This window comes from Vidua macroura, chromosome 27 (genome assembly GCF_024509145.1).
Source record: "Vidua macroura isolate BioBank_ID:100142 chromosome 27, ASM2450914v1, whole genome shotgun sequence".
NCBI lineage: Eukaryota > Metazoa > Chordata > Aves > Passeriformes > Viduidae > Vidua > Vidua macroura.
This window is the reverse complement of record NC_071597.1, coordinates 1254373-1277342: the sequence shown is the minus strand read 5'-3', so window position 1 is coordinate 1277342 and position 22970 is coordinate 1254373. Positions and strand designations below refer to the sequence as shown.

General features: G+C 44.6%; 1 protein-coding gene across 4 annotated transcripts; it reads right to left on the bottom strand.

Moving 5' to 3' along the window:
* Positions 1-769: 769 nt before the first annotated feature.
* On the bottom strand, positions 770-18779 carry FBXO47 (F-box protein 47). Of its 4 annotated transcripts, none has more exons than XM_054000143.1 (12): positions 18406-18779; positions 18188-18313; positions 14599-14793; positions 13355-13522; positions 9456-9532; positions 8119-8196; positions 7134-7242; positions 6312-6488; positions 5310-5456; positions 4260-4402; positions 3438-3597; positions 770-1669 (listed from the first exon to the last, which is right to left on the bottom strand). In XM_054000143.1, the coding sequence occupies exons 3-12, from the start codon at positions 14768-14770 to the stop codon at positions 1551-1553; spliced, it is 1350 nt and encodes a 449-aa protein (XP_053856118.1). In that variant the 5' UTR covers positions 14771-14793; positions 18188-18313; positions 18406-18779; the 3' UTR covers positions 770-1550. The 4 variants fall into 4 exon arrangements, with proteins under 4 accessions (XP_053856118.1, XP_053856119.1, XP_053856121.1 ...); XM_054000144.1 differs by having other exon boundaries at positions 18216-18313; XM_054000146.1 differs by lacking the exon at positions 5310-5456.
* Positions 18780-22970: the final 4191 nt, after the last annotated feature.

Here is a 22970-nt window from a genome sequence, read left to right as displayed (position 1 = left end):
CTCTCATAAAGGCCCCCCTTGTGCCGGGCTGGAATTTCTGGCTGCTTCTGGCCGGGAATGACCCGGGACACGGCGGGACGGGGACACACAAAGGGCCGGGCTCTGCTCCTTCTCCTGCTCCCATCCGGGATTATTGACCGGGAGCGGCTCTTGAGGATGGAGGGAGAGACAAGGATCTGGGCTGGACATTCCTGGCGGCGTTTTCCCGTCGCTGGCCTCACATCGCGGCTGTTTTATCCTCAAATTTCGGCTTCACTGGGAATGAGTCCGGACACGTTCGGTTCCCCGGGTGGAAAGCAGAGCCTGGAATTTCTCTCGCTTCAGAAATCACGTACAGCGTGCAGCGTTGCAGCGCCCTTAAAACGTCACCTTCGAGCAGCCAGGGAAAAAAAAAAAAAAAAAAAAAAAAAAAAAAGGGATGTTCGCAGCGTTTTCCAGCAGCTGTCGCGCTCAGGGAAGGTTTCACCTCTGCCATCTACCGGCACCACCGCCGAGGGATGTCCCGGAGCCAGATCCTGCCTGGAATTGTGGATTCCACAAACGCCGCCGGGATTTTGAGCGCACCAACTTCGGAGCAGTTCCCGAGCTGCTCCCAGGCTGCGGCTGATGGGGGCAGGTGGGGGCAGCTGGGATAAACCGGCCCCGCTGCAGCTGTTCCCGCAATTCCCGAGCTAAATGTGGGAAGTGCTGAGGGAAGCCTGGGAGGCTTGGGAAGGGAATATTCGGGTGGGGAAGGCGGCTCTTCAGGAACCTGGAGGCTGCAAACAGCACAGAGAGCGTGAGAGCCTTTTATTGCCAGCACAGGGGTTTGTCTGGAAGGCAACAGAGCAGAAAATCAAACCCTTCTCTGAGCAGCAAACATTTATCCATTAATGAACCAGTGTTCTAATTTAATGTGTTTAATGGGTGTCTTCAACTTGGCTAAATCCTAAAACACTTCAACAGTTGCTACCTGGGGCAGGGGGAGAGATTTGAAGTTTCTTTTGCTTTATAAAACCTGGAGATTGAGAGGAGGAAATGCCTTGGTTGATCAAAGCACTGGAATTGCTTTCAGAAATCACCTTTCCCCAAAGCTGAATGTACAAACTACGGAGCATTTCTGCCACAGAGCCTGAGTCAGAGACCTTGGAAAAATGCAGCTCCTCAAATCCCATCCCTCCCTTTCTCCTCAGATTCCCAAGAGAAAAGAAATTTAAGAGCTCAGAATGTTTTGGGTTCTGAGCTAAGACAACATGAGCTTCAGCTGGTGTCTGCACATCAGCTGTGGAAACCATGTCATTTTTATTGTGTGTGCAAACATGCACAGTGGGAAAAGAATGCAGATTGTGTTCCCAGCCCTGTTCCCTGGAGGAGAAGAGCACAGGGAATGGAATTCCACTCCCCAAGCCCTCCATGAGCTCACTCAGCTGGCCTGGCACGGATGGGCCCAACCTCTGCCACCCCAGCTCCTACTGGGATGGGAATGTCAGGAATAACCCGAGACTTCTCTGCACTAGTTCAAAGGAAAAGCAAGAGGAATCAGGCAGGGACAGAGGAGGGCTCCGTGGAGCTCAGGTGCTGCTGCTGCTGCTGCCCATGGCCACGGAGAGGATTTCCTTGTGGAAGCTGGCCTGTGCATTCATCAGGTGGAACAGGTTCAGGAAGCTGCTGTCCTCCTCATCCCTGTCCCCTGGCAGGGCACAGAAAAGGAGGAGTGAAATGAAGGAATTCACGCAGGGAAGCTCAGGAGGTGAATCCCCCCGAGGCACAGCTCCCAGCAGAGGGGGGCAGCAGCCTGAGCTCTGGGCTGGGCTTTATCCTCAGCCTCGGCCCAGGCAGCACAGGAGGAACTCCTGGAAGAGCCAGGACAAGGAGCTGAGCTGGGCTGGGCTGAGCTGGGCTGGGCTGGGTTGGGCTGGGCTGGGCTGGGCTGGGCTGGGCTGGGCTGAGCTGGGCTGGGCTGGGCTGAGCTGGGCTGGGCTGGGCTGGGCTGGGCTGGGCTGGGCTGGGCTGGGCTGAGCTGAGCTGGGCTGGGCTGGGCTGAGCTGGGCTGAGCTGGGCTGGGCTGGGCTGAGCTGGGCTGGGCTGGGCTGGGCTGGGCTGAGCTGGGCTGGGCTGAGCTGAGCTGAGCTGGGCTGGGCTGGGCTGGGCTGGGCTGGGCTGGGCTGGGCTGGGCTGAGCTGAGCTGGGCTGGGCTGGGCTGGGCTGGGCTGGGCTGGGCTGGGCTGAGCTGAGCTGGGCTGGGCTGGGCTGAGCTGGGCTGGGCTGGGCTGGGCTGGGCTGGGTTGGGCTGGGCTGGGCTGAGCTGAGCTCCCTTAGGTGTTCCTCACTCCAGCTCAGCTGGGCTGAGCCCTGAGGCTCCAGCAGGGCTGAGGACAGGCAGCAGCTGCAGCTGGTGCAGGTTTAGGCTCAGCCCAAAGGGACCTTGGGCCCAGCTTTGTGGTGGGACAGATTTTAAACCACTGCTGGTTTCACCATCCGTGGCACCAGGAATCCCTTAAAAATGTAGTAATTTAAAATAAGTTTAAAATTAATAAGAGTAATAATAATATTAGTGATATAATAAATATATTAAAATTAATATAAGAAAATATAATATATAATAATTATATAATAATTTAAAATAAATTTTAAATAAATATCTCTTCCCAAAGATGACACTTGCTTGGTTATTTTTGTTGCCCAGATTGGCTGTGGCTGCCCCTGGATCCCTGGCAGTGCCCAAGGCCAGGCTGGACAGGGCTTGGAGCACCTGGGACAGTGGGAGGTGTCCCTGCCATGGCAGGGCTGGCACTGGATGAACTTCAAGGTCCCTTCCCACCCAAACCACTCTGAAATTCTGGAGATCTGTCATTTTAAGTTCTCCAACCCCTGAGGCTCTGCAGGACTGCCCTGCCTGGGGAGGGAGGGAGGTTCCAGGCTGCTCTGGATGCCACAGCTGGCTCCAGAACTGCTCCAGAACTGCTCCAGAACTGCTCCAGAACTGCTCCAGGGATAAGTTTTTCTTCAAGCTGGGTCTTGTGAGCTCTCAGAGAACTTACCACATCTGAGATAGCCCAGCTACTTCAAATGGCATCAAACCACTAGGATGGTTTTTGAGGTAGTGTTGGGAACAGAAAAGGTTTTAATAAAAGGGAAAATAACAAAGCTCTTACAGAGAAAAACCAAACTAGGGACAAGAGGGTTTTGCTCTTGCTAAAAACACCCCACAAAAGAGATAATTTCCTTTGTTTTCTTCTTTTCTTAGTGAATTACTGAGGTGGGACTTTTTGGCCTCTGTCCAATTGGCCAAAGGACCAAGCCTCAGGTTTGAGGTGAAGCCTTAAAGGTCTTATGAGGTGTCTTTTTACCAAATTGAGGAGAGAAACTTCGGGGCTTTTTGCCTTTTTAAGGAGCCAAAGGATAATTTGGTCACTGTGTCAACAGGGGCACATTCCTGGTGCTAAAGTGAGCCTTACCAGCCAGCACTGCCTGCAGCATGTCCATGAGCATGCGAGCAAAGGAGTTCTCCAGGCACTGCAGGAAGTTGTTCCTCTCCCAGGGAGAGCTGAAAACCTTGCAGACCTTCTGCATCATCCTCACTGCCCAGTCCATGCAGTACAAGTCCTTCTCACACACCTGGAGGGCAGAGGAAGGATTTAAACCACAGTTTTTATCTAGAACATTCTCTCTCTGCCCTGCTGAGCTCTGTCCAGCAGCTCGGCCATGGCATTCTGTCTGCCCTCAGGGCAGTGTTCACATTTTATACCAAAAACTCCGTGTGCTGTGGTTACAGTAACGTGCCAATATCTGTCATTGATGTTGGACAGTGTGTCTGTGCCTTAAACCAATGAAAAGTGTCACCAGCACAGCGAGACATGGAGGGCAAAAAGGAGAAGAAGGTCAGGACATGCCCAAATCTCTCCATCTTGTCCCCTGAACCCCATTCTAAAAAGCCCCAAAATTCTGCTTTTCCACCCTTTGTTAATTCAACTACCACACTGCTCAAACCCTTGTGGTTTGTAATTCCTCACACAGAGTTGGCAGTTTTTTCCACGGGCTAAAATCAAAGCCACAGGTGTTTTTGCCTTCGTGCCAGGGTCTCGAGCCAGCCAGGGCAGGCAGAGGGATGTCCTGGACTCCCACAGTCAGAAATAAAACTTCCTCTTTTTCCCCCTCTTTTGCATCCAGCGTGAGCGTGTGAGTTATTTTGTGTCATAGTGCGGCATGGGAGCAGTGAGGGAAAGATTTTTCCAGCCTGAGGCAGCAAATGTGGGGCAAAGAGGCTGAGCTGTACTCACCAGAACCATGAAGACCATGAGCCTGGCCAGCTCCACAGCCCTGCCATTCACAGCTTTGCTGGCCATGAAGGTGAAGCAGATGCTGTTCCCACTCAGGAGCAGCAGCCGAGCGTTGTTCTCCATCAGCCACTCCTGGGGAACGACTTTGGAGCGAGGGGAGAGAGGATTTCAGCCAAATGGATTTAGAGAAAATGCTCAGAACTTGACAGAAGGTTTACATAGTGTGTGTTTGTATGCAAACTTTGAGATAAGGAATATTAACTTAGAAATGCTATAGAATAAGACAGTGCTGAGAGAAAAATGGAACTAGAAATAAGTTTTGAAGGATGGTCTTATTTATAAGAGCAGATATTTTAGAGAAATGGAATTACCAAAGATGTTTTGTACCAAGACCTACAAGGAGTAATTTTAGATAATTAGCTTTAAGACATTTACAACATAGTGTGGCTAAAGCTGATAGGGTAAAAAACATTTATAGTGTATTTTAATTAGGAAGTAGTTGGCTTCTAATTGTAATGGGGTGAATTATACCACCCGTATTGTCTCACCCTTCTCATGAAACTAAAAATAGAATAAAAGTTCTTAAAACACCTCTCAGCTGCTCCATCTCTGGGTCAGAAAAGGGTATAGTCCAACAACCTCTGAGCAGAAAAGGAGCAGTGAAATTGCACAAATAATCCCTACCAGGGATGGTTGGAGCTCTCCCCACCAGCTCTGGGACACAGCCAAAACTCTCAGTGTAGCTGGCAAAAATTGCTCAGGAGAATTTTGCCTGAGCAAACTCCGTGTTTGGACAACGTTTCCTGAATAATTCAAGGCAAGATTTGAGTTTTAAAGGTCTGCATGGGTTCTTAAAAGATTTCTCCACGGGGAAAGACAGCCTGGATGTGTAAAACAAACTGGGTTTGTCTCATCCCAGCCTGGCTTCCCAGTGTGATGACTTCTCCAGCTAAGCCACAGCTACTGAGAGGAATTTTGCAGCACACAGCTGGGTTTGGAGGACGTGAGGATCCATAATCCCAGGGATTAATGATAAAAGCAAAAACACACCTGACAGCTCATCCACAAGACTGATAACATCATCTGCTGTCCATTCTCTAGCTTCTGTACCATACAGCAGCTTAATTGCATCAGCTAAACCCTTCAGACTGGTCTCGTCTGTTGGTCCTTCTATCATTTTCTGCCAGACCACGTGTCCTGGGTGATATATCAATCACAACTGCTAGTGAGTGACAGTTTTTAAACAAGGAAGGTGCTAAACTGAGCCTCACAGCAGAGGCAGAGGAGAGGAATTCAGGTGACACCACTGAGGCTTTGTGATTATTTTCCATCTGTCACTTCAGTAGGGACAGTGAGTCCAACTTAAAGAAACCCAGGTTTAATAATGAAGTGAAAAAACGTGTTTTCCTGCAGGGAAATGGGTGCTCCTTTGAGATGGATTTGAGTCAAGTCTCCCCAAGTAGGGAGAAGAGAGGAACAGAGGTGTCATTTCATTTCTTCATTGAATTGTAACTTATAGATATGTGTGTTTGTGTGCATAATTTATATAATTTCTGTGTGAAAACATATAATTTAAAATATATTATTATTAGATATTTAAATATTTATATAAATATATTTTCTGTATGTAAGTGATGTCTGGTTGAGCAGAACAATTTTTTCCCAGGCAATGCATTGGCTCCAATGGCTTCAAGATGGACAGAGGGCAGGTTCAGGTTGGGTTTTAGGAAGGAATTCCTTCCCTTCCATCCTCACGGGGGGATCCTGTGAGGGTGGTGAGGGGCTGGGATGGATTTCCCAGAGCAGCTGCGGCTGCCTCATCCCTGCAAGCGTCCCAGGCCAGGCTGGATGGGGTTTGGAGCACCCCATTTGGGACAGCCCTGCTTTGGGACAGTGGGAGGTGTCCCTGCCCACGGCCGCGGTGACACCAGATGAGCTTCAATGTCCCTTCCCACCCCAAGCCATTCCACGACTCCACCATTCCAACACAATCCCATCTTTTGGGCTTTCCTGCCCAGACAAGCTCCTCCCGGGGGCGCTCCCTTTGCTCACCATCGCGGGAGGACACGGGCCCGAAGATGATGTAGAGCAGGCGGGCCTGGTTGACCATGGGCCAGGGCTTGAGGATGCGAGTGAGCCAGAAGGCGCAGTCGCTGCGGCGGCTCCCGGGCGACAGCAGCACCCCCCGGCAGAACAGGCGGATCCGCAGCTCCAGCCGCCGGGCACTGCCTGGAAAACACCGGCGGCGCTCAGCCCTTCCCCAGCCCTGCCTCCCTGCACAGCAGGGAAAGGAGGGGGTTTTTGTAACGTGCTTAATTCGGGTTTTGTCTCTCGCTTCCTGGGTTTTGGTGTTTTCCCCTGCGGGGTTTGGTTTCTGGGGTTTGGCAGTGGGAGGAAGGGTGGTGTGGCTGTGGATGGAGGGTTCCTCAGAAATCCCTTGTTCTCTGTTGGGAAATGGGAGAATTCCTTGAGAGGCATTTGTCCCATCCGTGCTGGGCTTCAGAAACGTTAAACCTCACTTTTTATGCTTCATTTTATTGCTAATTTTTATCTCTAATTCCTTTCCCATTGACTTCATTGTTGTAGGGTAGGAAAGATTCAAATCCACAACCGACGTGAAGACACAAGCGGCGCTTTGCATTGATAACGGGATGACTTAAAATCCCTAAAGGCCTCTCAAGACAAATCAATTCAGAGACAAAAGCTGCTCTTGGGGAGGAGCCGTGTCCATCAGGTGAAGCTGTAGGATGCCCACAGAACTCCCAGCGGGGTCAGGGAGTTCCAAACCACCCTCAATCCCACAGCCAGGAGCCGTTTCCCCCTCTCCGAGCTGGCGCTTTTGGGTTTTTGGGGCTGCTGGCTGCTCGGAGTTACCTGGTTTGCTGCTGACAACCGTCTGCACCTTCCGGGCTAAATTGCTGAGCTCCCAGAGGAAGTTGAACACCCGGTGGCACTCGAGCTCATCCCAGCCCGCGGTCAGGATCTGGAGGGGAAACGGGCTGGAATTGAGGAGGTTGAGCAGAAATTCCGTTCCCGAAGCCATCACTCCCAGCAGATAAACCCAATTTTATCCTGCAGTCTCCCAGGAGAGGGAGGGCTGGGTCATACCTGAGTGGAGGTGCTTACTTGGAATTGGCCAGAAAAGAAATTTTCTTACATGATTTGAAGCATTAGAAAGCAGGGATTCATCAGGTGGTGCTTAAGGATTTGATAGTGAAATTGGCCAGAAAATAAACTTTCTAATATGATTTGAAGCATTAGAAAGCAGGGATTCATCAGCCTGATGCCTCCCAGAATCAAAAACTGCTGAGAGTGCCCTAAAATCTGATTTGTGGCCTTTTATGTGGACGGGGTTTGCTACAAAATGTCCCAGCACTAATAATCCCCTGCTCTTCTAAGACAGGATTTTAATTTTTATGTTTGGTTTACATTCATTTTAAGCTACCACAAGCAGAAACTGTTCTGGCCTTTGATGTGTGGAGCCATTTCCCTGGAAGCTAAAGCATCTCTGCTCTTGACCAGTGAATTTGGGGCTGTGTGATAAAATTCTCCCTTTCTCCCCTGTCTTCTTAGGTAATAAATTGCTAATTAAAAAAACCCAGACTGGCTGGGAGTGAAATCCAGGCCAAGAAATCCTCAGCAGTCAAATCAGCAACTTCCAGCACAGGAAGGAAAACCCAGAGAACTGCATGAATCAACATCACCCCAAAACACACACACAAAAAAAAAAAAAAAAAAAAAAAAACCAACCAGTTTATGCTTTAAAAAAATCTTGCAAAACACAGAATAATTTAGAAAAATGGATGAATTTTCTTTTTTTATTCGTGCTACTTGCCTTGTGTGCATGGGGATACTGTACCTGTAAGAAGACCCCGTAGCACTGCAGCCCCAGGCAGTGCAGGGGACTGGCACAACCATTCAGCTTGAAACAGGAAACCTGCAAGGGCAAAAAGAGCCGTGGTTTGTCCTAATTAGTCAATCATTAATTGCCCTGATTGGAAATGCTCCGTGGCCCTCGAGTTCCTCAGTTCAGAGAGGTGCAGCAGGATTCCCTCCCCTCTCGGTGTGAGCTATGGGAATGTTGTGGGAATGAGGTACTGGAATGGGTTATGGGAGGTGCTTTAGGGGTTTGAGTCAAAACTGGCAGTGACAAAAGGGTTTGGGGAAGAAAAACCCAATTTTCAGGGTGGAAAACTCAATTTTCGGGGAGAAAAGCCTCCATTTTTGGGGAGGAAAAGCCCAGTTTTGAAGGAGGAAAAACCCAGTTTTCAGGGATGAAAACCCCCATTTTCAGGGACGAAAAAGCCCATTTTTAGGGAAGAAAGCCCCAATTTTCAGGGACAAAACAGCCCATTTTTAGGGAAGAAAACCCCAATTTTCAGGGAGGAAAAACCCAAAAATTTGTGTACACTCATGAATACACCACCCGAAAAAAAATCTCAAAATTAACAAAATATCAAATTAACAAACCAAAGGCACCAGAACATGGATAAGGGGGTTTTACCTCAGGATTTTAATAAGGATCCACTTCACCAAGGTGGAATGCACCAAAATGCACACACGCCATAGATGGAGAATAAATTTATAGACCTTACAAATGAGCAGCTCTAACAAGGATGGGCCAAATAATCCATGGATATTCTGTGGATAATCCATGGAATTCCCATCTGAATGGGCCAAATAATTCATGGATATCTCATGGATAATCCATGGAATCTCCCCCTGGATGGGCCAAATAATTCATGGATATCTCATGGATAATCCATGGAATTCCCCCCTGCATGGGCCAAATCTCTGATTTTAAAAAAATATTAATATAATTAATAATTATAATTATTATAACTATATATATTATATATAATGACAATTATAATTTAAAGTACATTATTATAGTAATATAAAATTAAAAATTAATATAAATGTTGGATTGCATATTAATATTTATATTGATATAAACATTAATATAAATATTAATGTGAAGATCAATGTAAATATTAATGTAAATATTACTATTAAATCAATATTAAAATAAATAAATAAATTGTAAAAGGATTTTAAAATTTAAATTTTTTTTAAATAATGGAATTTTAATTATAAAATTAATACAATGAATATGGATATAAAATAATAATAAGATTTCTATGAAAGGTATATAAAAGAAAAGGTAAAAAAAACCCATCTTGGCCTCAGACTTACCCCTGAGAGCACCTTGTGCACGTACTTGAGCCTGTCCCTGGTGGGCAGCAGCAGCGTGCACCTCTTGAGCAGCAGCCCTGTGGCAGAGGGGGGCAACACACAGCTCTGGGGGTGCTCAGACACTGCTGGAGCATCCTCAGGGGAAAAAAAATAATAGTAATACAGCCTGGAAATGGAGATACAGAGATTAAACTAATTAAAAAAATAATAATGCAGCTTGAAAATGCAAATACGGAGAAAATGCTGCTGCTCCGAGGTTGTAAGAGCCTGTGACCAGAGATGGGGGACTCCAGGAGTAAAAGATCATTTTCAGGGAGGAAAAAGACGAATTTTCAGGGAGGAAAACCCCATTTTTCAGGGAGGAAAATCTTCATTTTCAAGGGTGAAAACCCTCAATTTTCAGGGAGGAAAAACCCTTATATATAACTATATATATATATATTAAAAACTTGCCTATATATAACCATGTATACATATCTAACTGCAGTTATAGGCAAGCCTGAAGACCCTTTAGTTTTGGTTCCATTGCATGACATATTTTCCTTTGCTGAGCATCTCAATCCATAATCAATCAATCAATCAATCAATCCCGTTACTGTTACCTCTAGCCTATCACAACTACTATCATTACCATATTATGGTCAATATTGTCCAATCACATGAGTTACACTTTAAGCTTTAAGTTGTTTTTCTCTTTTCTTACAGTGGTAAATTCTTAGACCTTTTTTTTCTACTTGCCACATCAACATGATTGCTTGCCTGTGGTATCTTTCTGCTTTTCCTAAGACCTATTTCTGCTTGGTAAAAACATCTTTTTTCTTTGTGGCCAACATATTCTTTGCTCTGGTCATAAAACCTCCTTCCAACTCGATTTAAGCTTTGCTTTCTTAGTTGTCCAGCAAGACTGGCTCAGGAATTGTCAATTTAGGCATTTATTGTTCTTCTGTATCAAAACTTGCTTCCATCTCTATTCTCTACACCCAGGGATCTTTCTGGGATACCGTTGGAGCTCTGGATGCTGAGAATTTTAAATTTTCTGTGCTGAAAGGCACAGACCCACAGCAGAGCACTGCACTTGACCTGAGGCTGTGGAGAAAGCTTCCAGAACTGACTGACAGCACTGGGGTTACGGGTGTGGAGTTGGTTAGGAGTGTGAGACAGCACAGGGTGGGAAACGTAGAGTTTGGGGTTTTAGAATATAGAAATAAATATGGGGTGAGATGGAGGTTTTAGGGTGGAGACAGGTTGTTCTTCACCTCCTTCTTCCTTCTTCATCACCTTCTTCTTCCTTCTTCTCCGTGGGTTTGGGTGGTGTTTTGTAACTGCACAGAGAAGTCCACAGTGCTGGCTTTGAGTGGTCAGTTATTGGGTTAAAATAATTGGGATTGGGTTAAAAGTGAAAATAATTTAGGTGTCATTTCTTAACTGGCTAGTTTAGCCTTAAAAGACCTTGCAGCAAGAGACAGTTGGCCATTTTGTGCCTTGCTAATGAGAGAGTGCAGAACTCAGTGCTGTGAGGCTGGAACGCTGAGAAGGAACAATGAACACCTGAGTGTGAACACAAACCATCCTCTCAAGTGCCTCAATCCCCACCCTGCCAGAGGCAGGAAAAACAAGCAGAGAACCCACACCACACATATCTGTGAAACTTTCTTGTCAAACGTTCATCTTTCCCAACACGGGGTGAAGAAGCAGGGATTTTTGTTTGGAGCAGGGGTAGCAGGGCCTTCTTTTCCCAAAGGAATATTTGCAGGGAGTTCCCAGCTCCCTGCACCCGCTCTAAGTTGTCCGTGGTGGTGTTTAAAGCCCCTGTTACTCACAGTTGGAGCTGTATTAAAATTCCTGCCTTGGTTTGGGAATTACAGCTGTTCAAAATATTGGCAGGAATGTTTAACTTGTTGCACCTCTGTGCTGGTTTTCCCCTTACATCATCCCCCAGTTTTTTTTCGGGGTAGCCACATGCTCTAAGAAGCAAATATTCTGAAATTCCTTCATGTAAAACATAGCAGAGAGGGAAATTTATTCTCGTGTTTGGCATGTCAGAGTCTGGAGCTCATTATGCTGAGGAACAGCTGGTTGTTGAGCAGAATTTCTTCTACACTCCTGACAGAAACTGGGTTAACAGCTTGCACTCAAAGCCTTTCACCAGGATAAAATATATATATACTGCTTGTTAATTAATCAAGGAATGCACTGAAAAGCCTGGAGTTTCCCAGGGGAAAGAAAGAAAAAAAAATATTTTTTTCAAAAAAAGAAGAAAAAAATCCTAAAACCCCATCATTTTTTCCCAAGGTCAGAAAGCACCTTGTGGATTTGCTGTGGTTCTGAAGTGACTCTCGCCTGGCTCAGAGCGTGTCAGCATTCCTGCAGACAGCCATCATTTATTCATCTGCCCCAAAGCTCAGCCAAGTCCATTTTTTATGGGCTGGCTCAGGCTTTGGAGAGCTCCCCGAGGAGCAGCTGCTAGGACAGCTCAGCTCCACACCAGAGCCATCCACCAGGGGAAAACCGTGTGGAGGACAAGAAAGGGCTGAGCCAAAGGTGATTTTTTTGCCAGCAGTTTATTCCTGCTGCAGTGTAAATATTGATTTTGCAGCCAGCCCTACCAGGAACCTTCCCCTGAGCCTCCCACTGTGACACAGCCAAAAATTTTATATATATATATATTTTTAAATATGTGTTTTGTGTTCTACAGCTGCTGCAGGGGTGGGCTCACACCTACATTTAAATAACAAGGTGCCATTTTGGGTGAGATTACTACAAAGCAATGCTGATTTCTTTTAAAGAATTACAAGGTTTCAGGCTTCCTTTTAAAGAGGAAATACTCAGATAAATATTAAAAGGTACTTTAAGATACCTCCAAACCTCCATGGTTTGCTTACAATAGGTTTTTATTCGAAATTGTTTGAACAGCTTTCCTTTACCTTGTGTGATTTAATGTCTTTAATGCATTTAATGTATTTAATGTCTTTATCTAATGTCTTTAGTGCCTTTATCTAATGTATTTTAATGCATTTATTTAATGTCTTTAGTGATTTTATTTAATGTATTTAATGCTTTGATTTAATGTATTTTAATGCATTTATTTAATGTCTTTAGTGATTTTATTTAATGTATTTAATGCCTTTATTTAATATATTTTAATGTCTTTATTTAATCTTTAGTGCCTTTATTGAATGTATTTAATGCCTTTATTTAATGGATTTTAACACCTTTATTTAATGTCTTTAGTGCCTTTATTGAATGTATTTAATGCCTTTATTTAAGGGGCAGGACAAGCTGGTGTTTTTCCCCTAAATCAGAGGTTTTGGGACACCTGGAGAAGGTGGGACATGCAGGGGATTTTTTCCATAAATCAGAAATTTTGGGATACTCAGAAGAGGCAGGACACGAGGGGTTTTCTTGCATAAATCAGAAATTTTGGGACTCTCAGAAGGAGTGGGACAAGCAGAGTTTTTTTTCAATAAATCAGAAATTTTGGGACTCTCAGAAGGGGTGGGACAAGCAGGGTTTCTTTCAATAAATCAGAAATTTTGGGACTCTCAGAAGGAGAGGGACAAGCAGGGTTTTTTCAATAAAATATATACCTATAGATAAAATATATACCTATAGATAAAATTATATTTAAAATGTTTATCTTCTCAAAGCAGGGATTTTTACACACAGAATTGTGAATTCCATAGAAATTTTGAGACACCCAAAGGGGCGTGACAAGCAGAGTTTTGTTTGTTTGGTTTTTTTTTTTCCATAACTCAGAAATGATGGAAGAATTCCAGGCAATTCCTCAGTGCTGGAAGGGATTCTTTTTTCTCCTCTATTTTTTTTTTTGGCCACACCCTCAGCATTCCCGTGTTCATACACGTGCCAGGAGACAGCTTTGGAGGGAGTTTTGCTCTCACCTAGAGCTCGGTAGTGCTCCAGGATGGAGGCTCCTCCTCTCCTGGCAGGGAGCTCCTGGTGGAAGTCCTGCAGCAGCAGCCGGCGGCTCCCTGACGAGGTGGAGATGTAATTAATCAGGCGGCCACTGATGGTTTTGGACACCATGCTCAGCATGCTGATGTCCTTCACTGCAAAAGCAAAGCCCAGTGTGTGAAAAAACGCATCTTTTATGATTGGCACAAATATTTCCATAAATATTTTCACAAATATTTTCATAAATATTACAATGAATATTCGATGTGTAATGTTAGAAAGTTGTGCTGTATTGATTCTCTTAAGTAGTGTGTTAAATGTAGTTTTAGGTTATAACATAATGTTAAAATAGAAACTCTGCGATGTGAGATATTTTTTTTACTAGCTCAAGAAAAGGTAAACAAGAAACTCTTAGCACAGAGATAACAGCGACAGGAAACCCAAAGAGTTGCAGCCTCCTTATGGGAAAAGACATTCTTCCACCTTCTCTCCAATGAACCACCAGGATTAAGGGGAAGGAGTTGACAAAAACCAGAAAAAAATCTTAATTTGCAAGGAATTTATGCATGAGGTATGAGATCTATGAATATGCAACAGGCTGTTGCTTTTAAGGGTTATTCCTTTGTTCACAAGGCGTGGTTTTGGCAGCTCAGTGCCCAAAAACATCCAGACGTGCAAAATTCTTTGCTTTTTATTGTCTCCTGGTGTCCTAATCCTCATCGCCCAAATTTTTATTACTCTAATTTTATTACTATTTTTTTAAATAACTATTTTATTACTAATAAACTTTTAAGATTTTTAAAAAACAAGTGATTGGTGTTTTTCACACCCAGGACACTCCTAAATCCCCACTGCAAGGGAAAAAGTGCTGATCACCAGTCTAGCTTCAAAAGAACAAGGCCAAGAAATGAGATTTATAAATAAAACCGAAATTAATTACTGTTGGTTTGCTTTGCCAGCGAACTGGAGTGATTAGAAACTGAGAGATCTAAGGAGTAATTTTCACATTTGAGAGGCAGAAAACAACTTCAAATAGATTGCCAAATATATATTGTTCAAATATCATTGCACTCTTGGTCGGTTGTTCTTCCATACTTAAAAAGCTGAAAATCTGAAACCACATGAAATTATTTTAACGACCTAAAAGTGACAATAGCGCTACGTACATTTACAATAAATAAATAGCTAAAAGGTAGATTTCAGGTGCTGATGTCTCTGATCAGGCCCTCACCTGAGAGGTAATTCAACACCATCTGGAAGATCTCCAAGGGAAGCGTTTGGAAGTCCCCCAGCGCGGCCAGGGCCGGGCAATCGCTGCGCGGGGCGCGGCCGGAGCGGCGGCGGCTCCGCCTGGGCCCCTGCCGGGGGAGCGGGGCGCGGCCGCTGCCCGCGCTCGGGGTCATTGCTGCGCTCCCATCAGCCGGGCCTGGGGAGAGACCAAACGGTGCCCATTAAATGTGATTAATGGAGGGAAAGGCGCCCAGAATGAGGAAACGACTGCCTGGGAGACACTGAGAGTGAAAATCCCGCGGGATGAACTGCTTGGATTCACTGAAAGCAATCTGCTGAATAACTTTGAGTGCGTGAAGAATAAAATGTGTTCTAACTCATTTATAACAATAATATATAATAATATCTAATAATAATATAAACTATATAAAATAAATAAGAGATAAATATATATTATAGCATAAATAGTACAAAATATAGAATAATATATATTAATAATAATATACAATATGTAACATATAATAATATATGATAATGCATCATAATACTATAATATACTATACTATACTATACTATACTATAATATAATATAATATAATATAATATAATATAATATAATATAATATATATAATATAATATATATAATATACTATACTATACTATACTATAATATAATATAATATAATATAATATAATATAATATAATATAATATTATATTATATTATATAATATAACATAATATAATATTTATAATAATTATATTATAATTATTTATAATATAATATATATTATATATATTATAAATATATATTATATTTATAATAATTATATATTATATTATATTATATTATATTATATTATATTATATTATATTATATTATATTATATTATATTATATAAACTTATAAAATATATAATATAATAAATAATATTATGTATTTTTATATATTATGGTATATATACACACATATCTATGTATAATAAATATGTATAATATGTATGTATATGTATAATAAATATTATGCATTTTTATATATTATTGCATATATATATGAATAATAAATATGTATAATATGTATATATGTATAATAAATATTATGTATTTTTAATAAATAATATGACGAATATAATTATTATAATTTATAATAATATTGCAGTGTGTTGAAATATGTAAATAAAGAAATACTAAACATAAATAATGTCTAGGGGAATGGAGGGTTCAGCTGATTTTGGGGGAGGAAGAGGCAAAAGCACTGAGGGCACAGAAAGTGAGGAGAGCAGCTCTGGGGGGGAATTCACATTTCATTTGTCACACTCGTTATTCAACAGAACAGCAGAATGCTGTTATTGAAAGGATCAGCACCGTCCCTTCAGAGTGATAATTCCTGATTGTGCAGGAGCCAGCCAAAGATCAAAAGCACTGAAGTGACTCTTCAAACCCTCCTTTTCCTGCAGCACCGAGTCGGTGCAAGGCTTCATCTCATGGAATGTGATATAAAAAGAAATGAAAAAGAAAGGCGTTTATTTAGTTAGTAAAGAATTTTTTTTTAATTTAAATTTATTCAATACATTTATTTTTATTTTTTATTTATTTTTATTTATTTATTTTTTATTATTTTATTATTTATTTTATTATTTTTTAAAAATTTATTTTTATTTTTATTCGATAAAAAGAAAAATAAATAAGTTTTCACTGTCCACAATGAGGGCTCTGTTGGTGCTGAGAAATCAGGGAATTTTGGGGAAAAAACACACGGGGCTGGCAGGAGCTGGGGACACTGGGAATTCTATATTTAAGGAATTCTTTGTGTCGCTGGGAGCGTTTTTAATTTAGCTGGGGACATTTCTGGCTTGCTAAAGCAGCTGGAAACTTTCACAGGGCTTGGGAGGAATTGTGACTGCTGCTAAAATGAGTGGGTTGAGGGGTTTAGGAGGGGGAAATTGACAAAAGGCCTTGAAGAAAAATCACCTATAGATAAAATTATATTTAAAATGTTTCTCTTCTAAAAGCAGGGATTTTTTACACACAGAATTGTGGATTCCATAGAAATCCCCTGTGTGCCACATAAAAATCAGCCCATTCCCTGTTTATGACCAGGCAGCACAAAACTTGGCTAAATCTGGGGCATATTTCTGATCCAGGCTTTAGAAATAAAGTTGCAATCCTAAAATACTTTCTTCTCTTTCCACTCTCTGTCTGGAGCTGTGGGGATTTTTAAAAATATTTTTAAATTTTTTTTTTTTCCTGTGATTTTTTTTCAAAAATCTTACCTTGGCTCTCCAGTTGTGGAAGGGAAAATATTTTGCCCCCAGCGAGGTTTTTGGCAAGGATTTGTCTAATATTTGTCTGTTTCTGTGCAATCTGGTCAAAGTTAACTTGATTATCGCTGTTTTGACGCAGAGCAGAGCTAGATAAAATTAATGTCAATAAAAAGGAGTGCAAACAGCCAGTTTTAAAGCCTTTCCTGAAAGCTCCCATTTGCTTCCTCTTTGACTTAAAGTGGTTTTGTTTTTATTTCTTAGGGAGTTGAGCCAGAGCGGGGCAATGGGCTGTGCATCTCCAGCTGCTGCTGGGGACACCAGTGTTTGGAGAACTGCTTAATCCACACTGGAAATTGAAAGGTAAATGTTAAATATTTAACAAGCTAAACTCATAATATTAGCTAAGAAGGGTCATCTCATTTGTGGCTATAAACTAATTTGTTTACAAGGCAGAAAGCATCAACTTCCACCCACGTTGGCCTTAAGCAGTCGCTAAACTCCTGCTAATGGATGCACTTTAGTCCTGATATTTCTCGGAGCCCTGTGTTAACATTTGGCAAACATTTATTGCAAAAAAGGTGTTTACTCTGGAGATGGGTTTGGGATGTTTCCCTTTCCCTTCCTCAGCACCCCGAGCATAAACCCAGTGGCTTTGAATATTAACTCGATGGGGGTTTTCATTTGTTTTTCCCGTTTTTTCTCTCGTCTTTCATGGTATAAAAAGGAAATAAAATAGAGTGGAAGAAAATAGAAGTAAATAAAATAATCATTTTCAAGCACAAGGCGAAATGGAGGATGACAGAACACTGAGTGCACCCATGCAGTTACCTTGTTACCCTTAACCTACACTGAAAACTTTTGTTTAAAAAGAGTGGTTTTATTTATAACTGCTCTGTGTAAGATTGATGGTGGAAATCGGTCCCAAAAGCTCCTAAATTGGAGAATAATGTGAGTATAAAGCAGAGCTGAGGGTTCCTGGCCCTGTTGTTGATGGCGCCCAGGTTGTGTGAGGGGACTGGCTCCCAACAGAGGAGGAAAACACTAAAAATTGCCCCTTTTTCCCTCACTCCAGGCTGGATTTGCTCCTCAGGCTTCAATATTTGATGAAACGGGTTGTTTTTGGTTATTTTTGGCCTTTTACCTGTGGTTTTGGGTCAGATTTGGACAGGCTTTAGGCCAAAGGATGGGCCAGGCTGTGTCCTCTGCCATGAGCCCTCTCCCCCCCAAGCTCCCAAACTTCGTGGCTAAAGGGCTGAAATGGGGGACCTGCACCCCAAAAACCTACAGAAAATTCATAGAGGATGTCTGACAGTTGATGGTACTCACATAAAACACTTTATCAGCCGCTTTTTACCTCAGGGAAACCCCCTCTCCACAAACAGCCCCGGCCGGGCGCCCACAGCGAGCTCTGAGGGAGCAGCAGGGGATGGGGGTGCGGGATCACCAACCTCCCTGAGGGGGAAAGAAACCCCAAACCGCCATTTAAAAATTATTATTATTTAAATTCAACTCTTCAAAGCCTTATTTCAGTCAAATGTTGCTACCTATTGGGGTTAAAAGGCGTTCTGGTCGTAGGAGCAGAGGCGGGTGTGTACAGGCAGCACAGCTGTGTTCGGGAGCCTCAGCCGGGAGCAGAAATGTTGGCAAATATTAAAAACCAACACAGCAACTTTCGATTTGGGAGCTGCCAGTGTGGCCACAGACGCGCTGGAGGGAGGAAATGATCACGGACGACAACAGCGTGCCCCTTCAGCGGTGTTTCGCTCGTGTTTTTGGCAACTCCGGCCCTTTTTTAGGTGAATTTAGGCGAATTTTTGGTAATAACGATTTTTCCCGCTTTTTCGCCCGCGCCTGCTCTCGGCGCGAGGGGGAGGGGGGACGGGGGCGGGGCGCGAGCGGCTCGCGCGCGGCTTTTCCCGCCCGCGATGTCCCCGCCCCACTCATGAATATTTAAACAAGACACGCCCCCTCACCATAACGGGAAGAGCGCACCGCCTGTTACGCGCCCGCGCGGCCACGCCCCCCTCATGAATAATCAATGAGGGATCTGATGTGTTTTGGCGGGAGGGTCCGGCGGGGCGAGGGGACATCGGGGGTCCCTGGGGGGGACATGGTGTCCTCAGGGCAGGGCTGGCCCGGCCCCGCGGGTGGGGACGTGGGGTGGAAGGACAGGTGTGGGTGTGTCCTGGGGCGGGGAGGCTCAGGTGTGTGGGGTCCCACAGGTGTGGGTCACCTTGGATGTGGGATTGGCAGGGATGGGGTGCCACAGGTGTGCGTGCTGCCGGAATGGGGTTCCACAGGTGTGTTGGGTGTCACTGGGTTTTGGGGTATCACAGGTGATGTGGGGTATCACAGGTGTGTTGGGTGTCACTGGGTTTTGGGGTTCCACAGGTGTGTGGGGTGTCACTGGGCTGTGGGGGTGTCACTGGGTTTTGGGGTTCCACAGGTGTGATCCCACAGGAGCATCACTCAGGGATGGGAGCACGGGCACCTGCAGGGCGCTGGGATTCTCTGTAAGGTACTGGGACCCCGGCCTGTGGACCTAAAACCCCACACCCTGCACAGTGGTTCTACTTGAGCCCAGAGCCACAAACCCACCTCCCACCTTCATCTCCAGCCTTCATCTCCATCCCTCATCTCCAACCCTCATTTCCAACCCTTATCTCCAACCTTCACCTCCAACCTTCATCTCCATCCCTCATCTCCAGCCCTCACTTCCAACCTTCATCTCCATTCCTCATTTCCAACCCTCATTTCCAACCCTTATCTCCAACCTTCACCTCCAACCTTCATCTCTATCCCTCATCTCCAGCCCTCACTTCCAACCTTCATTTCCAACCTTCATCTCCAACCTTCATCTCCATCCCTCATCTCCATCCCTCATCTCCAACCTTTATCTCCAACCTTCATCTCCATCCCTCATTTCCAACCCTTATCTCCAACCTTCACCTCCAACATTCAACTCCAACCTTCATCTCCAACCTTCATCTCCATCCCTCATCTCCATTCTTCATTTCCATCCTTTATCTCCAACCTTCATCTTCACCTCTCATCTCCAGCCTTCACCTCCAGCCTTCATCTCCACGCTCATGTCCATCCTCATCCTCCCCCGAGCAGCTGTGGCTGCCCCTGGCTCCCCGGCAGTGTCCCAGGCCCCCTTGGACAGGGTTTGGAGCACCCTGGGAGGGTGGAAGGTGTCCCTGCCCTGGCAGGGCTGCGGCGGGAGGACCTTTGAGGTCCCTTCCACCCAAAGCCCTGGAGGAGTGCGGAGCTGTCCCCGCGGAGCTGCCGGCGGGAGCCCAGCACAGCGGGGTGACCCCGGGGAGCGCCATCACCTCAGCAGAACCGCGCTGCCCCATCACCGCCTTGAAAATTCAATTTTTTATCAATTTTTTTTTATCAATTCCGCTTCAGGAGCGGCTGGTTTGGAACTGCAGAGCTCTCCCAGGGCAGCAGCTGGAGCTCCTGGGAGAGGTTCCTTCCCTCGCTGCTCCAAAAGCAGCTCCCATGCGATGGCAGCAGAGACCTGCAGCTGCTCTGAAGGAATTTTTCCCCAGTATTTTTATTTTTCCCCCCGTAATTTTATTTTTTTTCCCCAGTATTTTTATTTTTTCCCCAGTATTTTTATTGTTCTCCCATATTTTTGTTTTTTTCCCCAGTCTTTTTATTGTTCCCCCATATTTTTATTTTTTCCCCAGTATTTTAATTTTTACCCAATATTTTTATTTTCCCCCAGTATTTTTATTTTTCCCCAATATTTTTATTTTCCCCCAGTATTTTTATTTTCCCCCAGTATTTTTATTTTTCCCCAATATTTTTATTTCCCCCCAGTATTTTTATTTTCCCCCCAGTATTTTTATTTTTTTTCCGTAATATTTTTATTTTTTCCCCCTGTGTTTCCCTGGAATTGGACCGAATGTTTCCCTGGAATTACATCCCACTTCCATAAATCCTCCTGGGTTCATTGCACCCCTGAATTCCACCCCCCAAAAAAAAAAAAATGAGATAATTCCAGATTCCTTATTTACAACAATAGAAATTTCTAGAAATTACCAGAAATTCCATTGGGGAAATTAAAAAATCAATTAAACAGAGTTGTTCTGGAGTGTCCTGGGACAGCTTTTTTTGCAGCCTGAGAGAATTTCCAGGATTTCCTGAGGTTTCACCCCGCGTTTAACACACCCGCGGTGGTTGGGGTAATTAGCGGGCCGCGTTAATTGCGCGCTGGGGTGACGCCATCACGCGCTGTTTGTGTCAGGGAGTCACCGCTGGGCTTTGGTTTTCTCCTTTTTAATCCACTCAGGGTTTGTGAGCCGGGCTGAGGGGAAAAGGCACAAATGGGAATTGTCCCAAAACGCCGAGGTTTGGGGCCTCGTTTGTCCCCCGGGAGCAGCTCGGGAAATCTGCTGGAAATTCCCGTTTTTGGTGCAGGAGGCGTGAGAGGGGTTCAATCCTAAAATCCCCGAATGGTTTGGGTGGGAAAGGATCTCAAATCCCATCCAGTCCCACGGGCAGGGACACGTCCCACCATCCCAGGTGGCTCCAGGCTGGCCCAGACACTTCCAGGGATGCCTGGACAGGTGATCCCCATCCCTGATCCCTGCACAGGTCATTCCCCAGCTCCAAACTCTTCCCAGCTCCATTCCTGGTGCTCCAAACCCTTCCCAGCTCCGTTCCCCAGCTCCAAACCCATCCCAGCTCCATTCCTGGTGCTCCAAACTCATCCCAGCTCTGTTCCCACTGCTCCAAACCCATCCCAGCTCCATTCCTGGTGCTCCAAACCCATCCCAGCTCCATTCCTGGTGCTCCAAATCCATCCCAGCTCCATTCCAGGTGCTCCAAACCCATCCCAGCTCCATTCCTGGTGCTCCAAACCCATCCCAGCTCCATTCCTGGTGCTCCAAATCCATCCCAGCTCCATTCCAGGTGCTCCAAACCCATCCCAGCTCCATTCCTGGTGCTCCAAACCCATCCCAGCTCCATTCCTGGTGCTCCAAACTCATCCCAGCTCCACTCCCCAGCTCCAAACCCATCCCAGCTCCGTTTCCACAGCTCCAAACCCATCCCAGCTCCATTCCTGGTGCTCCAAACCCTTCCCAGCTCCATTCCAGGTGCTCCAAACTCATCCCAGCTCTGTTCCCACTGCTCCAAACCCTTCCCAGCTCCATTCCTGCTGCTCCAGCCCCTCCAGGTGATGAAGATCCCCCTCCTGCTGCCCCTGCCCAGCAATTCCAAATTCCCAGTGCCCAATCTCCTGGAATCCTCTGTTTTTCACGGATCCCATCCAACCTTGGGCCTCTTTTGCTGCCAGACCCCTCCAGGAGCCATCTCGGATCCTGATTTTCTCATGGATGTTCCGTTGAGTTATCCCCACCTCCTCCAGCTGGGGAAGGTGAAGGAGCTCAGAAATCCTCACTTACTAAAAATGATTTTGGACTCTTGGGTTTCCTCTTTATTCTGGAATTTTGGGGTTTATCATTATTTTGGAATTTTGGATTTTCTCTTTATTCTGGAATTTTGGGTTCTCTATTTATTCTGGACTTCTGGGGTTTATTTTTATTCTGGAATTCTGGATTCTTCTCTTTATTTTGGACTTTTGGGTTTCCTCTTTATTCTGGAATTTTGGGTTTTATCACTATTCTGGATTTTTGGGGTTTCTCTTTATCCTGGAATCTTGTGTTTTTCTTTTTATTCTGGATTTTCTCTTCAGTCTGGAATTTGGGGTTTCTCTTTATTCTGGAATTCCGGGTTTTCTCATTATTCTTGAAATCCCTTCCTCAGCTGGAGGAGTTAAAAATCCTCCAGCAGCCAGGAGGAATCATGGAAAAAACCCTCCAGGGCAGCAGCGGGGAGGAACCTGCCTGCAGCTCCTCACCGAGCACCAAACCCACAATTATCCTTCCAAACCTGCTCCTTGCAGCCCTTAAAAAAGCAAATTTCAAAGGCTTTTTCCTCCTTTTTCCTCGCTGATGTCATCTCTTTACAGGGAAAAAAAAAAAAAAAAAAAGGGTTTACATGAGTTCTGCCAGCACATGTATTTTTTAAAAAATTAGCAAAACCACCTGTCAACGTTTGGTAGCTGAAATCAGGAAAATTTAGCTCAGTTTTC

Excerpts from the sequence above, each read along its gene's own strand:
- FBXO47 (XM_054000143.1), bottom strand. The coding sequence starts at position 14,770 with ATGACCCCGAGCGCGGGCAGCGGCCGCGCCCCGCTCCCCCGGCAGGGG. Across the intron at positions 9,533-13,354 it reads GGAGCACTACCGAGCTCTAG|GGCTGCTGCTCAAGAGGTGC; the intron begins GTGAGAGCAAAA and ends CCTCTGCCACAG. Across the intron at positions 1,670-3,437 it reads GCTGCAGGCAGTGCTGGCTG|GGGACAGGGATGAGGAGGAC; the intron begins GTAAGGCTCACT and ends GTGCCCTGCCAG.